Raw genomic sequence first — 16,565 nt, forward strand, 5'->3', positions numbered from 1 at the left:
ATTTGGAGCAGACCAGTTCGCTAACACATGTGCTAGCCTCACTACAGCCGGAAGTGATGTAAAGGAGGTAATGAGATGTGCAGACAAGACTGATGTGTATCACTCAGTTGGTTTATATTTGGAATCTTTAAACTTCAGTTGGAAGTGGGCGTGAAAGCTGGGTTACAGTTCAGTGGCAGTAGGTGCCCAGCCCGCGCGCGTGAATCGCTGTGCATAGTCCCCATTACTGCAGACGAGGAATGAGCTGCTCATGGGATTTATACTTATATATAACTAGTAAAATGAAATAAAAATCTCCTAACATACGTTGGAAAATAAATTATATCATTAAAAACAGTTGAAAAACAATACCACACACCAAGATTAACCCTAGCCGAAGCCCTGTAAATTGTAAAGATCTTCTGTATGCTTAGAACAGTCAGTCAGAACAGAAGCAGTGGAGTGCCACTCTGTATTTTATTCTTGCACTATTAAATATGTTTCATCCATCACCCAAAACGAAAACGAAAAAAATCCATGATGGACTTAGATCTAGAAAAAACATTTAGGTTTATGTCAGTTTTCATAACTCCTTCCATGACCTGCACTCACCCCTTCCCTGATATCTAACTCCTTTAAGTCAGTTATTTTATTCTTCTTCTGTGCTTAACTCAAAATCTGTTTTTAGAACTGTGATTAATGGGACACTGGGCACAGTAAACATGTAAATTCATTCAACCGTGGAGTCATAATCTTCGTCCAAGTTGGCAGTCAGGATCAGACACTCTCAGAACCCCGGATTCTGGAGCTCATTGTAAGGATTTCATAATAGTTACTGTACCTACTGTGCCTAGTTTACGAATATAAATTAAAGCTTAGAAACATTGACATATTTCAAGTCACAGAACCACTCTGGCCTCCATACTTTTGTGGAATTTTTTTTATCAAAGCCATTTTTTAAAATTCTAGATACTTTCAACACTTAAAATGTGCTATTCCAAAATATCCATATCCTTAATCCATAACTGCATGCTAAATTTGATATCTCATGTTGAATTCTGCATTTATTAAGTAGATTATATACACAATCTAATCTTACATATTTATGAGCTCAGTTAACATAGGCAGAAGCATGTAGAGAGGTTATCTGAGTGTTACATCTTTTTTTCTACAAGTCGATCTTCTTGTGATTTTAGGGATCACCATCCTCTTTTGTGTGTGATGTAGTTTAGTCTTGATCACTCCTTCAGACACATAAGATTAGACACTAATTTTCACATAAAGACAATGAGGCAAAGGGACGACGTTGTTTCCACTTCTGCATGGTTTTACTCTGGGTCATACTTAAAAGAGTGGTGACCTCTTAACACAAATGTCTACCATTAACGCTTCATGGTACTTCAGACTTCAAAGATGTGTATAACCACGGCCCTTTACCGTGGCTCAGAAAAGCTGCCTAAATGAACAGGCATGTGTAGTTTAACACATTTAAAAGTAAAACTACTTTATGAGATCAATTATCTGTCTTAGGTGATTCCAAATCATTTCCATTTCATTAAACCTTAAGGTGATTCTTCATCTAAACTATCAATAGGCAAATGGTGCATTATGGTAAATTATGTGAATGAATTCAGAAAGCTATGCTGGTTAGCAACAGTATCCTTAGGATTTACAGTGCAACGTTCTTGTAAAGTGTGGGGTGGTCTTTATTTCCTATGAAATTTTTATAGTGCATGACTCTTTCACATCAGCTTTTTCATAAATAAGTCAGGTTAGAAGTAGTGGTGATTTTTTTTTTAAAGATAGAAACATCATATTAGAGTTTTGAATTATATTTTGTGATTACCTAATTCATTACTGTAATAGATTCTGTTTAGACTTTGGATATTTTTACAATTTCCATGCAAAATATCTCACAAGATTTTATTAAGACCTTCATTCATTTTTTAGAATTATCAGCAACGATTCAGATATTTGACCAGAAGACAAGGTCTGAATCTCTTTTTCTCAGTTAAGTACATTGAGGAAATTTCCTAAGAAAACATTTCTTCAGTTTTAGTAAACACTCTTACACCTCAAGATCTGACCATGTAATTTTCAAAGGAAGGTAAAGAATTCTTGGCTTAAATGAGGGAAAAGTCCACATGGCCCCACCCCTAGGTAAGGCACTTGAGGCAGCCTCTAGTTACTGAGGAAGGAAAAATAAATTTTCTCTAGGAACACGACCCCTAATGGATTTTCCAAGCCTACATGACCAAGCATAGTTAGACTCAGTAGATGTAGGTTTGAGTGTGTGTGTGTCTGTGTATGATTTTGTGTGGTGTGTACTATGTGTTAAACAATGATTACAGAAGAATTGGTCATGAAGTCAAGAGAATTTGCAGAAATGATCAAATACTTTTAAAAACATTAAAAATCAATGGGCTAAATGAAATGAATCTGAATTCTATTTTCACTTTGAGCTTGCATTTTCATTAGTATGTATTTTTAATTACTCTGTCACCTTAGTAGATGAGTGATAGTCCCTAAAGCCTAACTATGTGGTCCATTTCAAAATACACTTTAAAAGTCTGTGCACGGTGGCACACACCTCAAATGTCAACACTTAGGAGGTAGACACAGCATGATCTCTGTGAGTTTGAGGCCAGCATAGTCTATGTTGTGAGCTACAAGCCAGTCATAGCTGCACACTGAGACCATGTCTCAAAAACAATCAACAATACATAAAAAGGGCTGGAGAGACGGCTGAGTGGCTAAGAGCAGTTGATGCTCCTTAGAAGGACTAGGGGTTAGCTCTCAGCACTCACTGATGGCTGAAAGCCACCCACCTTCTAATAACTCCAGTTCCATGGGGTCTGATCCTCTTTGAGGGCAATAAGAACATACAAGATGCACAGATATTTATGTATATGCACATATATAACATTCAAACACATAAAATAAGTGAATCTTTTTTTTAAAACACAAAATGCCAGTCTAGGCTTGTCTAACTCTGTTCCAGGATGTTTAAATTTCTTTATATGTATCTGAGACATATATGAGCCACAATTTCTGATAAACGTTTGTTTACTAAAACATAGTAAGTTTACACATCAATATTATTTTTAGACATTCATGATTATTTTATCACAGAGATTATATTATCTCTTAGCTAAATTATCCTGTATATCTTTTGGCAATCCAGAGTTCACATTTTATAATAGAAGAGGAAAAATAACAAAGATACTGTCAAATTTCTTAACATGTGTAGACCAACACAAAAGTCAGAAAAAAGTCTGTGGTGACTTGACCAAGTTTGGCCCCATTAGACTTATTTGTTTCAATTTGCTTGGTCCATGGGAAGTGGCACTATTAGGAGGTAGGGCCTGGTAGGAATAGTTGTACCCTTGCTGGAGGAAGTGTGTCACCATGAGGGTGGGCTTTGAGGATTCCTGATGCTCAAGCTCTGCCCAGTATGGAAGGGAGTCCCCTCTTGGTTGTCTTCTGATCAATATATAGAATTCTCATCTCCTTCTCCAGCCTCCTGCCATGATGATAATGGACTGAACCTCAGAAACTATGAGCCAGCCTCAATTAAATGGTTTCCTTTATAAGAGCTGCCTTGGTCCTAGTAAAACCCTAATGAAGACAAAGTCAAAATGTGTTTCTTCATGGAGGATACAGTCTTACTTACAAAAACCCTTACATATCTACAAAACAACTCTAGAAATAGTGATTCAGTTTAGCTAGATTGCCAAAGACAAAGCCAATATTTATGATTCAATTATATTTCAACATTCTACAATTTTAAAAAAATCACAAACTTCTTGGAGATGAAACAAAAATGGGTTAAAACCTTGGATCTGAGAAAGTAACAATTAAGTAAAGACAGACATGTTCTGTGTTTATGGGTCGGATGAGCTCATATTGTCAAGATGCCTTTTCAACATAAGTCCAGAACAAATCCCAATGGGTGCTGATTTTCCTGGAAAAGCTGGGAGGCAGATTATAAAGTTTACATCCAATACAGAGGAAAGACAGCAGAGGTCAAGAACTCGCCACTCCCTGTCAACATCTACTACGTAGCAGCCATGGAAGTGTTGTATTGGTAGAATTATAAACACACCATGGAACAGACTGCAAAGTCCAGAGATCACCCTACAAATTTAGAATCAACTAATTTGCAACAATGTAGTCAAGTAATTCAATATTTGTAAAGAACAGTCTTTTTAACAAATGGTGTTGAAATCACTTGCTGTTTGGAAAGAAAGAAACCAGCCTTATGACACATTATGCGTGAAAATTAAATTTAACTTTAAGAAAGAATTTAAATTTTAAGAAAAAAATGGGAAAATTTTAATTATATTTAACTTTAAGAAATGGTTTGAAATATAAAAAATTTAATCATAAAATGGCAAAAAAATCTTAGGAATTAGAATTGACTGAAAAACATAACATATTTTTGATGACATTCAGCAGTTTATTCATTGAAAACTACTCAGTATGCCATCAGCAGTTGTGTGTTTATTATTGTGTTGACAAATAGTCACTGGGAAGCTTTGAGAATGTCATCACATTGTCAGTCTGAATTCATTTCTTCCCCATGGAATTGTCGATGGTCATCTGTAGAAACAGACACCAACGGCTGTTTGAAAACATCATAGACATAATTTGAAAAGCTTAGAGGGGAAAGCATAAACTGGGAGATGGTAATAGATTAAACACTTAAGTACGTATGTAGCCATTTTGTGTGATACATATCTCTAGGATATGTAGACAATAACATGTACCAGAACATATGGAATCATTTCCCCTCAATCATAGAAATAAAGAACATTTAGAAATGGACAAGATTTTTGAAAAAAAAATAATTCATGAAAGAAGAGATCCCAGCAGTAAGCTGGGCTTGGATGGGTCACTGTCCTGAGAATAATGATCTCAGCAGACACCCACCAGAATGGCTGACCCTTCAAAAGGTGGCTGCACTGGGTGTGGGTGAGGACGTGCAGCAAGTGTGGTTCTTGTGCACTGTGAGGTGACTATGAAATGGTACCCAGTTCTTCACAAGACAACACAGCAACTGTGTGAAAAGCTGCTCATCCATTTATCTTCTGACTCAACTGCAGTATTAGTAATTCGTTAAAGGAGAGTGAAAATATGTCTATAAAGGCTCACATCCAAATACTTATAATACCGTGATGCAATTATCCAAAATCCATCTTATTTTTAGAATTATTATAGAAGGATATGTCTGCCAAGTATATATCATGGACAGTAAAACATTCACTATACACTGCAGTTCTATTTAATTAAAACTTCAGAAGACTAATGTGGAACCAGAGTAACGAAGTTTTCTGGAAAGCAGTGTGAGGAAGTGTTTTGGGTTGGTTGACGACAGTCCCCATATTTTCATTGATATAATGATCACAGGTGTATGTGTTTGTCATTTTTATTGAACCAACCATTTCAAATAGATGTATCTTCCTCTATATAGATTCTATCTGACAGAGAAAATATGTAGGCTCCTAATTACACTTGACTGCCAACAGAAAATGAAATGAGGACCAACTGCGCTTAGGACTACACTAAGTCTTCTTGGAAACCGTGTGAAGGCTTTTGGGAGAGGCACCTAACGAAGAGCCAAAGCTTTGATCTTCAGTATGACTTAACAGTGACTAAAACAACATCCTATAATCAAGGGATGTTTATCAATAAGTGTAGACAAGACTAAGTGTGACATTTCAAATAAGGCTACTCATACTTAGAAACCATACATTTATTTCAGGCATATTATTTGCATTTTTTAAAAATAGAATCATATATTAAAATGAAAGTAATGTTAATTAATCCACATTCTACTAACAAGGGCTGATCACAGACGACATGGCTTACAGGAAGTCATTGCTTTTCCAGTTTCTTTTTGAACTCAGTGTTTTACAAGATTAATATCAATCTTGAGTCACCCTCTTTTTAATGCTTGCACGCACGCGCACGCGCACACACACACACACACACATAAGCATGCACCTACTCAACACAAAACTCTATTTCTCCTGCTTGTGACAAAGGACTTAGTAACTTATTAGCCACCCAATGTAGGATCTACTGCAAAATGCTTTTCAAGTAAGTTTTTTCTTGCAGTATTATGGGACATTGTTACAGAAATATTTTAGGTCATCAGATACAGGGACCAATGTTCCAGCTTCCTTTCCTTAAGTCATGAATTGGGTGAAGTATTGCAGAATAGATTACATCTGTCACTACTTTCCTGAGGGTGTTATTTCTTCATGGGCGGGCCTCTATTGCCACCCTTTTTCTACTCTGCTTAGCTGTGTGTGTAAAGTTGCTTCCCTAGCTGAATCATCCTATCTTCTCTTAGCTGTCCCAAGTACGTGGGTCATAGTGTTTCTTAATCTAAGTATCTTGCCATAAGCTTGAGTGTGACCACCTTCATCAGCTATTGAGTTGTGTCTGTACTGTGTTAGTTTCTGCTAACCTTCCCACAGGTTTGTTATTGGACGAGAAAAACCAGGACAAGTGAGTGAGGTTGCCCAGTTGATCAGCCAGACCCTGGAACAAGAGAGGAGACAGAGGGAGCTGCTCGAACGCCACTACGCCCAGTATGATGCTGACGACGATGAGGTAGGGACCACTGCTCTTCCCCTTCCTGCATTTCTCCCATGCTGCTCCTGTGTCACAGGCTCCTTGCCGTTTCCTAAGGAAGGTGCTATCGTCTACACCAAGCTGAAATTCAACCTCGTAGAAAAGGAGTGCCACTTGGATCTGATAGTCTCATCCCGAATTGGTTCGATTCCTGGTGTTGGTGACCACTGTGAAAGCAAATCAATGTTAACTTTTAACACACTATTGAAAAGAAAGTCATAGAAACAAGCATTCCAAGAACACACATAAATAATGGCTCTGTTGTTAGATTAGATGGTTTTTCTTTCTGCTTTATATTTTTTAATCATTTCCAAATGTTCTGAAGTAGTATGCTTTTTTTTTTTGATAAATCAGTAAAAAATTTAAATGAAAACATATACACATACACAAACCTAGAAAAGCAGGGAAGATGTCTGAGGCTTTCCAGAGGTTCCCCCCACCCCACCCCAGGAAGAGAAAGTTTTTTGGATGTGCTTACAGTGATCTATGCTAACATAGTGCAGAGCAGAGCGTTTCCCCCAGTGTGTGTCCCATGGCACAGGTACACAGTGGAGTGGTCTTGCATCCGGAGCTCTGTGGAAGATCAAGCAAATGAGTCGACACTAACCCCCAAGTGAACGCAGCTCTCTGGAACCCTTCTATGCTGTAATGAGACACAGATGCTGGGCTATTTCTAATGTCAATGCCAAGTGCACACTGATAGGCTGGGACAGCACACTTTATTGCAAACACATTCAAAACGTGCATACGTTTCATATTGGCATGTCAAAAGATTCATCAATGATTTAATTATAGTATTTTATACTTCACAAGCATGTAAACGCTCAGATAAGATAAATATTCTTTATGTCAGCTGATATAAGCACAGTAAGATTCCATACCTTTATCCTCTGCTCATCTGAATGTATTTTTATGCAGACTACTTTTGCTTTGATCTCAGACACAGAAAGAGATTAATAAGGGAACATTCAGGTTTTTTCAGTGTGTATTGAATTTAGCATGTTTTAAGCCAAATATATGTGACGTTTACATGTGTTTATGGTATAATGAGGACTCACTTTCCATTTGTTGCAGTAGAAAATTGCAGGTGGCACATCGATTAACATTTTGTTTTGTTCTGTTTTTGTTTGTTTTTTGAGACAGGTTCTCCCTCTGTGCAAGCGGGCCCAGGTAGCCTTTGAACTCATAACAACCCTTTGCCCTCGGCCTCCCTGCTTCTGTGATTACAAGTGTGGCCACCACACTTGGTATCAGTCACCTTTGATCAAAGAATAGTATATTAGAATGATTATCCGTGAAGGAAATAGTCTCTTACAATTGTTTCCTCCATTTCAGTTTGCACTCATGGAGTACATTTGGCAAGAATTTTCTTATTGTACTGGAATACTGAATCTAAAAATATATTGTCTAAGATTTTGAAACTAAACACAAGATCTCAAATACTTGGCCTAGTTTTTACTTCCTGGCTCTAGTGTCATATGGTTTACTAGAGGCATCTGGGCTGCAAGCCTTCTGTAGGATTATAGAACCATTTTCTAAGGTTTAGATTTTTGCCTCGCTACTGATATAAAGGTTTTGTATCTGATGGTATGAGGACTATAGAGACATCAAGAGGAGGGAAAAAAAGAGGCCTACCTAAGGCTGTTTTCCTCTCTGTCCTTGGGTGTAAAGTACAGATGTTAGGCTACCTCTCAGAACTCTTCATCCTTAGAAAAGAAGTCATCCAGTCCAGATCTAGGTGTGGGAGGACACAGATAAAGACAGCCCTGGGAAAGCACAGGTAGGATGCCTGAGGGTCCTGAGTTCAAGGTCAGCTTGATGTGAAATTAGTTTTGTTTTGTTTCCCTGGGTTTAGTTAAAGAGAGGTTTAGAAGTAAAGAGTTGACACTAAGAAAATCCAGTCACTTTAAACCTCAAGTAAAGTTTTATATCTCATAATCATGTTTCTTCTAGGTACTTGGAGGAATTGACTGATCACACTTAACTCCCAAAAGCTTCAATGGAAGCTTCTAGAGTCTTGCTGTACCACTGTCTCTGTCTTTGTGTCTCTGTTTCTCACTCTCTTGTCTTTTTCTCCTCTTTCTCTCTTTCTCTCTCTCTCTCTCTCTCTCTCTCTCTCTCTCTCTCTCTCGTGTGTGTCAGAGATAGGGAAGGAGGGAAGAGGAAAAGAGGGAGAGGGGAAATGATTTTCCTCTAATTTCATAGCTCAAGTGAATGAATGAGTTTGATGAATACTTAGGGACATAATATCACACGAAGTTTCTACTTGTGTGGCTTTTATTTAGTTGTTTGTTTTGACAAAAGCAAACAGAGTTCATTGACATTTGAGCAGATATTTTTAGGGGGAAATGATTGTGTAAAAACTAGGCTCATACACTTGTCTAGGAATCAGTCTCCCTGAACCTTTAAAGCATTGGAGAGAGATATTTTCCCTTACAAATCTAGGAACCAAGATTTTTTCAAGCTGTTCTGCTAGTGGTTAGCAAATTTCAGCTTGGTGCTCTCTCCCTGGCCCCAATGCCTGAGTACCATTGCACAATGCACTATGCTGTGTTTGAATGGAGCACACAGGACACCCCTCATGGCTCTGTCTCTATTCAGACACACAGAATAACTGGGCAACAAAAGATGTTAAGAGGATTCTTGTTTTGAGTGATGGCATTTCTTGTAGTTCTTCAGGTCTGCAAGCCTTTGTTTTGTATTTCTCATAATGGGGGCATTGAATGCTTGGACTCTTGCTCCTCTGTAGGCAGCAGTGCGTAACTATCATCTACAGAGAGTCTAAAGGGAAGATTAATTAATACAGAAATGTTTTACAAAAAGGATCAAGTTGAATGTTCTCTTCCTTTTACGGGTTGTAACAGTCGAAATCTGAAGCTTTCTGTGTTATAGCAAGTAGCACAGACTTCCTTGAAGTTGGTCTGTCTTTATGTTTGTCCTCCAGTGTTCTCCTTTCTTAGGTGTCCCACAGCAGGCACAGGCAAAAGCAGCCATTAATTTTCTGTTCACAGGAGAGGTGAAAGCTGTACAAACAATGAAAATCACTCCATGGTTACAACTTCCAGGGTTGTCTCTTGATCCAGATTTTTAATTAACGCTACCAAATATGAAGTTGGAGGATTGGAGTGTTATCTCTGTTTTCTGTTTACCCTCTTTCTCTGTTAATGAAAAGTAAAATGACCAAAATCTGAAGGAAATGAGAAGGACCAATATTGGATATCCAATGGATAGATGGCCCTTGAATAATTGATTTAATTTCACATATAATTGGGCAGTTTGTTGATTTGCGTATCTTTGTTAGGACAGGCCCTGAGCATGCACAAGCAGTTGCTCCACTTTCCACTTCCCTTGTAACTCACGGAATCATCTTGTGATTTCAAATTTAGAATCATTTCATTTGCTAATATCTCCTGTGACCTTACCTTGACACAGCCAGGAAACCCTGATCACATACAGTGCAACTCAGTGCAGCTAGCTCCTCCCAGCTGAGCCCCGAGATGAGTATTGCCCACAGAACGGTGCAGCACTCGCTTCTGGTTTTGATCAAATTATCCAGGGTTCATTTTAACATCACATTGACAGGTTGCTTGAGTTGGCTGTACAGGAAACATCTGGATGTGAGAAATATTCCCTGCAGTTGTTAGAGGACACTAGCCCTTTGTGAAGGGAGAGATTGTCGCGTATTACTTACGCCTCTGTTCATCTGCTGCAACATTTTAGGAAATTTTAAGTCATGCTCTAATAGAATTTGAAATGTATAGATAATCCTTCAACTATTTAAATTTCTGCTGCTTCTGCTTTTCTCCAAATATTTAAACTAGAAGAGTTTCTGATAAGCAAACAGCCAGTTCTGTTTGACTTTGCATTCCTGTTTCTCTGCACTCCCTGCTAACCATGCAGACTTTGAAAAGCACCAGTAAAGTGGCCCTGCCTGGAGGCTGGAGGATAGGAGGGCAGTGATCCCCAAAGAGCGAGAGATGGAGATCTGAAGGCTCAAAGGTTCACATACATGCACATCTGCAACCAGGGATAGCATTTTTAGGTTCAAGAGAATGAATGGTCTCTCCTCTTCTTCTTCTTCTTCTTCTTCTTCTTCTTCTTCTTCTTCTTCTTCTTCTTCTTCTTCTTCTTCTTCTTCTTCTCCTTCTCCTTCTCCTTCTCCTTCTCCTTCTCCTTCTCCTTCTCCTTCTCCTTCTCCTTCTCCTTCTCCTTCTCCTTCTTCTCCCCCTCCTCCCCCTCCCCCTCCTCCTCCTCCCCCTTCCCCTCCCCCTCCTCCCCCTCCCCCTCCTCCCCCTCCTCCTCCCCCTCCCTCTCTCCCTTCCTTCTTTGTTTCTTTCTTCAATAATTTAAAATGTATCCATCGAGGGAGGATTCATTAAAGCCCTCAGTCAACGCCATACCTTGAAGCCCTGGGTGCATCCTAAATTTTTCAAGTAAAAGTTAACAACATTTTATTTCCCATTATAATCTATAACGGTCAGTGTTCAGGTGGTTTGGTGAGGTGATATAGTTGTTTTGTATTTTATGCAGTGGTTTGTATTTTGGGCTATCTTTCTCCCTAGGAACATTATAAAGCTTAAGGGCTGTATGGCCAGGCTAGAAACAGTATTAACAGCGACTGGATCTCTTTGGCTTAGAAAATAGATATGGTCACTTGAAGTTAAAAGGAGTCAATTCACAAGTACTTTAATGTTACACGATTACTTTACTTCATTAAAGATCCTTTGATAATGGCGGATTTATTACATTGCAAAGCCTTTTTATCACGAGTGACATTTCAGCCTCTCTTTAGGCAGCCGATTATAAGATGATTAATCATCACTTCACATAACTCTCTTTTAAGATACAATTTAATTCTTTTATTATTTGTTTTTGTTACTAGAAATTCATAGCATTATAATCATATTGTGACACTTCGTCTCGTAGAATCTTTCAATGTATTGTATGCAATTTAAAGCAGCTACCCAAGGGAATATTTGTTTTCATTGCTTCTATTAACACGTGACAATTGGAAGGAAAGGTGTAATGAAAACCATGGTTGAGTAAGTATTAAAAGATGTTGACAAAAGTAACTTTTTTTGTGTGGAAAATATTACAGGGCTAACACGAAGTTTGACTTAGGCTGTTTGCTGTTCCTGGCTGGAAACAGCTTGGCCTTTGTGAGCAAGGACTGGCAGTATTTGTGGTTAGCTTGTTTTGTTACTATCACTGTGAGTATAGTAATGCAAAGAGCATATCCCTGGGTCTGTGGTCTCGGGAGCTGAATACAGAGGCTCTGCAGTCTCTTCATTGTCCTGGACAGTGTGTGGTCCAGCCAGCACTCTTGGACCTCTGTGTTTTTCTATCCTGCTGTCTTGGGGCTGGGAGGAAGCCTTTTTTTAATTGTTTCTGTCAACATTTTAGACCACTGTGGCTGAATTGCAAGGAGTGTCTGGCAACTGCAATAACAATAACAACCGTTTCCTTAAGGTTGGTTTTTTGGCAGAAAGTTCTGCTTATCTCTGCCCTCTTGCTCCGTGTGTGAAATTAAATATTCTACACGTCTTATTAACTTCCTATTCCCTGAAAAGCCTTTCTGGAGCTGTGTGTTTTGTGTATTGAATAATAATCTGAAATAGTGGTTTGAAAACTATAACATGCATTTTACACACAGGTCTGTAAGTTAGACTCACTTCCTAGTATTTAACCACGGGCCTATTTAACCTCTAACTCTAAATGTTTTATCATTCTAATTCAAGGGAAAACCTCACAAAGAAACTCAGTATTAGGACTGGGTAGTATTTACATAGTACAGTGCATGCAGCAATTTATTTTCTGCTTAAATCTGATTGTTTTTTAAGAAAAGAATTTTTTTGATGCTATGGTCTTAATTTTTCATGATGTGTTTGGATGAACAGAGAGGGTAGAGAATCCAAAATAGACACTTTATCTTAAATACTCATAGCTATAGTGGAGCTTACGTGACTCGTGTGGTTAAGAGGTCAGTGTGTGAGGATATGCAAGGAGTATGACTTACAGGACAGCTAAGTCTTTTTTTTTTTCTTTTTTTCGGAGCTGGGGACCGAACCCAGGGCCTTGCGCTTCCTAGGCAAGCGCCCTACCACTGAGCTAAATCCCCAACTCCGACAGCTAAGTCTTAATAGTGGTCCAGAGGCCACAGCTTGGTAGCATCTTTAAATGTATTAAAGTATATATATATTTTGTAAACCTCAAATTTTTACTGATCTCCATCATTGAAACACAGAATCATGAGATTCTTTAAAACATCCTCTGAAGACAATATCCACCCCAGAACATCATCTGGTACCTCATTCTGAGTCTCACGAGTATTCACAGGTAGGGAGAAGTCAGGGCATCGAGAGGAAAGTCAGTACAGCATCTGCCTCGGCACGGTCATTTCAGTACCTCACTGTGTTTGTGTGGTTTGTAAACAGTTCTTTCTAGCTGCCATTGTACAATATTACTCACTTCTGAGCTAGATCCAAAACCAACAGAAAGCCTAACTTTGTCCAGTCCTTTTAGGCCATTAAGTTTCTCTGAAAGGATAGACTTTGTCTGCCAAAGAGCGTGTTTGAGTAAAACAGTTTATCATACTGAAAACCACGGAGCATGAAGTGCTAAAGAGGCAGGATGCAGACAAGTATAAATGGCATTTTCCAACTTTGAAAATATTTTATTTTATAATTGAATACAGTTTTCCGAGGAAGCCACCTTGCCTTTCAGTGAGCAGCCTGTGTGCTGTGGTCTGCTCATCCTCTGCTTATTGACTTGGTTATTTTCTTGGTGTTTAGTTTCGTGAGTTCTTTGTATAATCTAGACATTAATCCTGTGTCAGATAAATAGCAAACAAAGGGTTTTTTTGTCCCATTCTGTAGATGCCTCTTCAGTCAGTTAATGGTGGTCTTTGTGGTACAGAGAATTTTAATTTCATGAAGTCCAACTTGTTGGTCACTGGCTCTATTTAGCCCTTCTCAGACCCATGTCCTGATGTGCACATCTTTCTCTTTCCTCTAGCACTTTCAGATTGAACTTTGCGATCTTTGATTGGTTTGCCATTGGTCTTTTCCTTCAGGTTGAGAGACAAGGGTGAATTTTTCTCTCTTCTACATGTAGGTGCCCAGTCTTCCATGCATCATTTGTTGAAGATTCTCTTTTTATTTTTTGGTTCTTTTTTTCGGAGCTGGGGACCGAACCCAGGGCCTTGCGCTTCCTAGGCAAGCGCTCTACCACTGAGCTAAATCCCCAACCCCTCTCTTTTTCTTCACATGTAGTTTTAGCATCTTTGTCAAAGTCCGGTGGCTGTAAGTCCATAGACATGTATCTGAGTCCTCTGTTCTATCCCATTGGTTAATGTGTCTGTTTTTGTGTCCATACCGTGACGGTTCTTTTCATTCCTGTGGCTATATAATGTACCTGAAAATCAGGAGTGATGAGACCTCTGGCAGTTGTTTTATTGTTCAGAGTTGTTGTGGCTATCTTGGGCCCTTTATGCTTCCAAGGTCTGTGAGGAATTGCATTGGAATTTTGATGGCAGTGATTTTGAATCCACAGATTGGTTTTGGTGGGATGGCCATATTGCAGTATTAATCCTGTCAATCCATGAACACAGCAGTTCTTTCTGTCATCTAGTGTCTTCTTCAGTTTCTTCAGAATTTTAGTTTTACCCCAAGCTATTCTTTTCTTCTTTCATTCTTTTTGAGGCTACCGTGGATGAGATTGTTTCCTTGATTCCTTTCCAGTACGTTTGTTCTGGGTGTGTAGGAAGGTAGCTACCCATTTTGGTATGTTAACTGCCGCTTTCAGCTCTAGGCGGAATCTTTAGTCCCTGATGTGTAGACTCACATTGTCTGCCAACAGGGTGCTTTGACTTCTGTGCCCTTCTCTTGTCTACTTCCTCTATCCAGGCACTGTATTAAATGAGCTGGCCTTGTCCTGTTCCTGATCTCAGTGAGAACATTCCATGTGTCTCCATGTGTCATGATGGTGGCTCTGCTCTGCCCTTCACAGCCATGTCGCCCCTCCGTCCTAGCCTCATGTTAGCGAGCTGAGTTGCTGTTGGCCATTGACTGGTTCTGGGGAAGGAAGGGTACCCTTTTTTTTTTTCAGAAGTGTACTCCCTGGTAAGTTGCCCATTTTTCTGGTGGCAACTGTAACTGCATCCAGTGAGTTATTTTTTAAAAAAAAGACATGAAGTTTGGAAGGGACATGTGGATGCTGTTTCTGGAGAAGTTGTAGGGAGATTGTAAGGGTGCGTATGATCTTATATATATACACATATATAGTATATATATGAACTTTAAAAAAGTTCATATATATACTATACTAACATATAGTAGTAGTAGTAGTAGTAGTAGTAGTAGTAGTAGTAGTAGTAGTACTATATTTTGTTTTTTCAAGAGTGCTTTCTCTATGTAGCCCTGGTTTTCCTGGAACTCACTCCATAAACCTGGCCAGCCTTGAACTCAGATCCACCTGCTTCTGCCTGCCAGGTGCTGGGATTAAAGGCGTATACCCTCACCACCTGGCCATATAACTTTTTTTTTCTTTAATGAAAAAAAATTAAGGAGAGTAGAGTTATTTGTAGTTTAAAATCTGATAGAGGAAAAGAACTGCATAGAATGCAGGAAGAGAGTCAGTATCATACATAGTAAGATTGGAGAGAGGATAATATGGGAGAGAGGTTGGAAGCCCAGGTGTATTCACCGTTGCTTACTGTGACTTAGCACTTATGCAAGCTTTTGCCCTCTGCCACATGTTAACATGACTTCTTGATTTAAATACCACTCTGAGTTCTCATGTTCCTGATTCTGAAGGGATTTAAATGGCCATTTTATACAGATAGGATTAACATAAAACATGGATAAGTAGATCTTAAATATATAATGCAATATTTTTATTATAGCACCATTTTCAGATCACCTTTAATGAGAAACAATTTGAATATGATTTAGAAATACCAATTTAAGGGGAGGGGGAGGGATTAGGGGGATGTTTGCCCGGAAACCGGGAAAGGGAATAACACTCGAAATGTATATAAGAAATACTCAAGTTAATTAAAAAAAAAAGAAATACCAATTTAGCATATTCAAACTAACAGTTTGATGAAAATAAAGCCTTATCACCAGATGACGTCGCAAGACATCTCTGTTGCCCCAGACGGTTCCTCTTAGCTGGAAGCAGTCCCTTTTAACCTGCTTCAGATTAATTTGCACAGTTCCAGAATATCATCTGAATAATAAATGCAGATTAAATAAATAACGATAATACACCCAAAATACTTGCACAGTTATTCTGATTGGTATTGGTTTCAGTTAGTGTAAACAAATGCTATCCATACTCAAAATTAAATGGCTAGTTGGACATCTTTAAAAATACAGAGCATCAGGGAAGCAGACAGAGGACGGTAGGCAGAGGGTGAGGAACATACAAGGAAATAAGGAGAAAGAACAAGGGAGAGAAAGATGTGGTCGGTCATTACCAAGGATACTGAATTTCACTGATGTTCACTCTGCAGACATGAGGAGGACAGTCGCCACAACATCCATGTCAGAAATGCACTAAAACCTTGAGATTGTGTGACATACGCACGTATTCATTACAAGCTTGGTCACAAACACTAATGGTGAGAAATGAAGCCTGAATCCACATTACAATTATGTGACTTAGGTAGAATGTCATCAAATTGTGTCTGGCAACATATATCGAAGGTTACATATCCCAGTTGGGTGTAGTCAGGAATTCTGTGTAGTTTAACATTTCAAAAATGACCAGCTTTTAATTCTTGACAATGTGAGAGAGCAACATGAGAAATAAATTGAAAAAGAAGAAATACAACTATTACAGTTTCCACATAATGAGACTATTTAGAAAACTTGAAATGTACCTTATTCAAAATAACACAGGTTTTAGCCACTTTTCTGAATACATACTGTTAAAATATAACA

General features: G+C 38.6%; 1 protein-coding gene across 23 annotated transcripts in view; it reads left to right on the top strand.

The window, feature by feature from the left end:
- The window catches only part of Ppp1r9a (protein phosphatase 1, regulatory subunit 9A), a 321,979-nt gene that overhangs the window by 227,839 nt on the left and 77,575 nt on the right, over positions 1 to 16,565 (top strand). For 12 of the 23 annotated variants that reach the window (XM_063286778.1, XM_063286770.1, XM_063286772.1 and 9 more), the window contains one exon: positions 6,465 to 6,600. In XM_063286778.1, coding sequence (XP_063142848.1) covers positions 6,465 to 6,600 — 136 coding nt within the window. Of the gene's footprint in view, positions 1 to 6,464; positions 6,601 to 12,024; positions 12,091 to 16,565 lie in introns of all 23 variants that reach the window. The other 11 variants (XR_005503322.2, XM_039108474.2, XM_063286768.1 and 8 more) reach the window with 1 other exon arrangement.

Source organism: Rattus norvegicus, chromosome 4 (assembly GCF_036323735.1).
Source record: "Rattus norvegicus strain BN/NHsdMcwi chromosome 4, GRCr8, whole genome shotgun sequence".
In the NCBI taxonomy this organism is placed as follows: domain Eukaryota; kingdom Metazoa; phylum Chordata; class Mammalia; order Rodentia; family Muridae; genus Rattus; species Rattus norvegicus.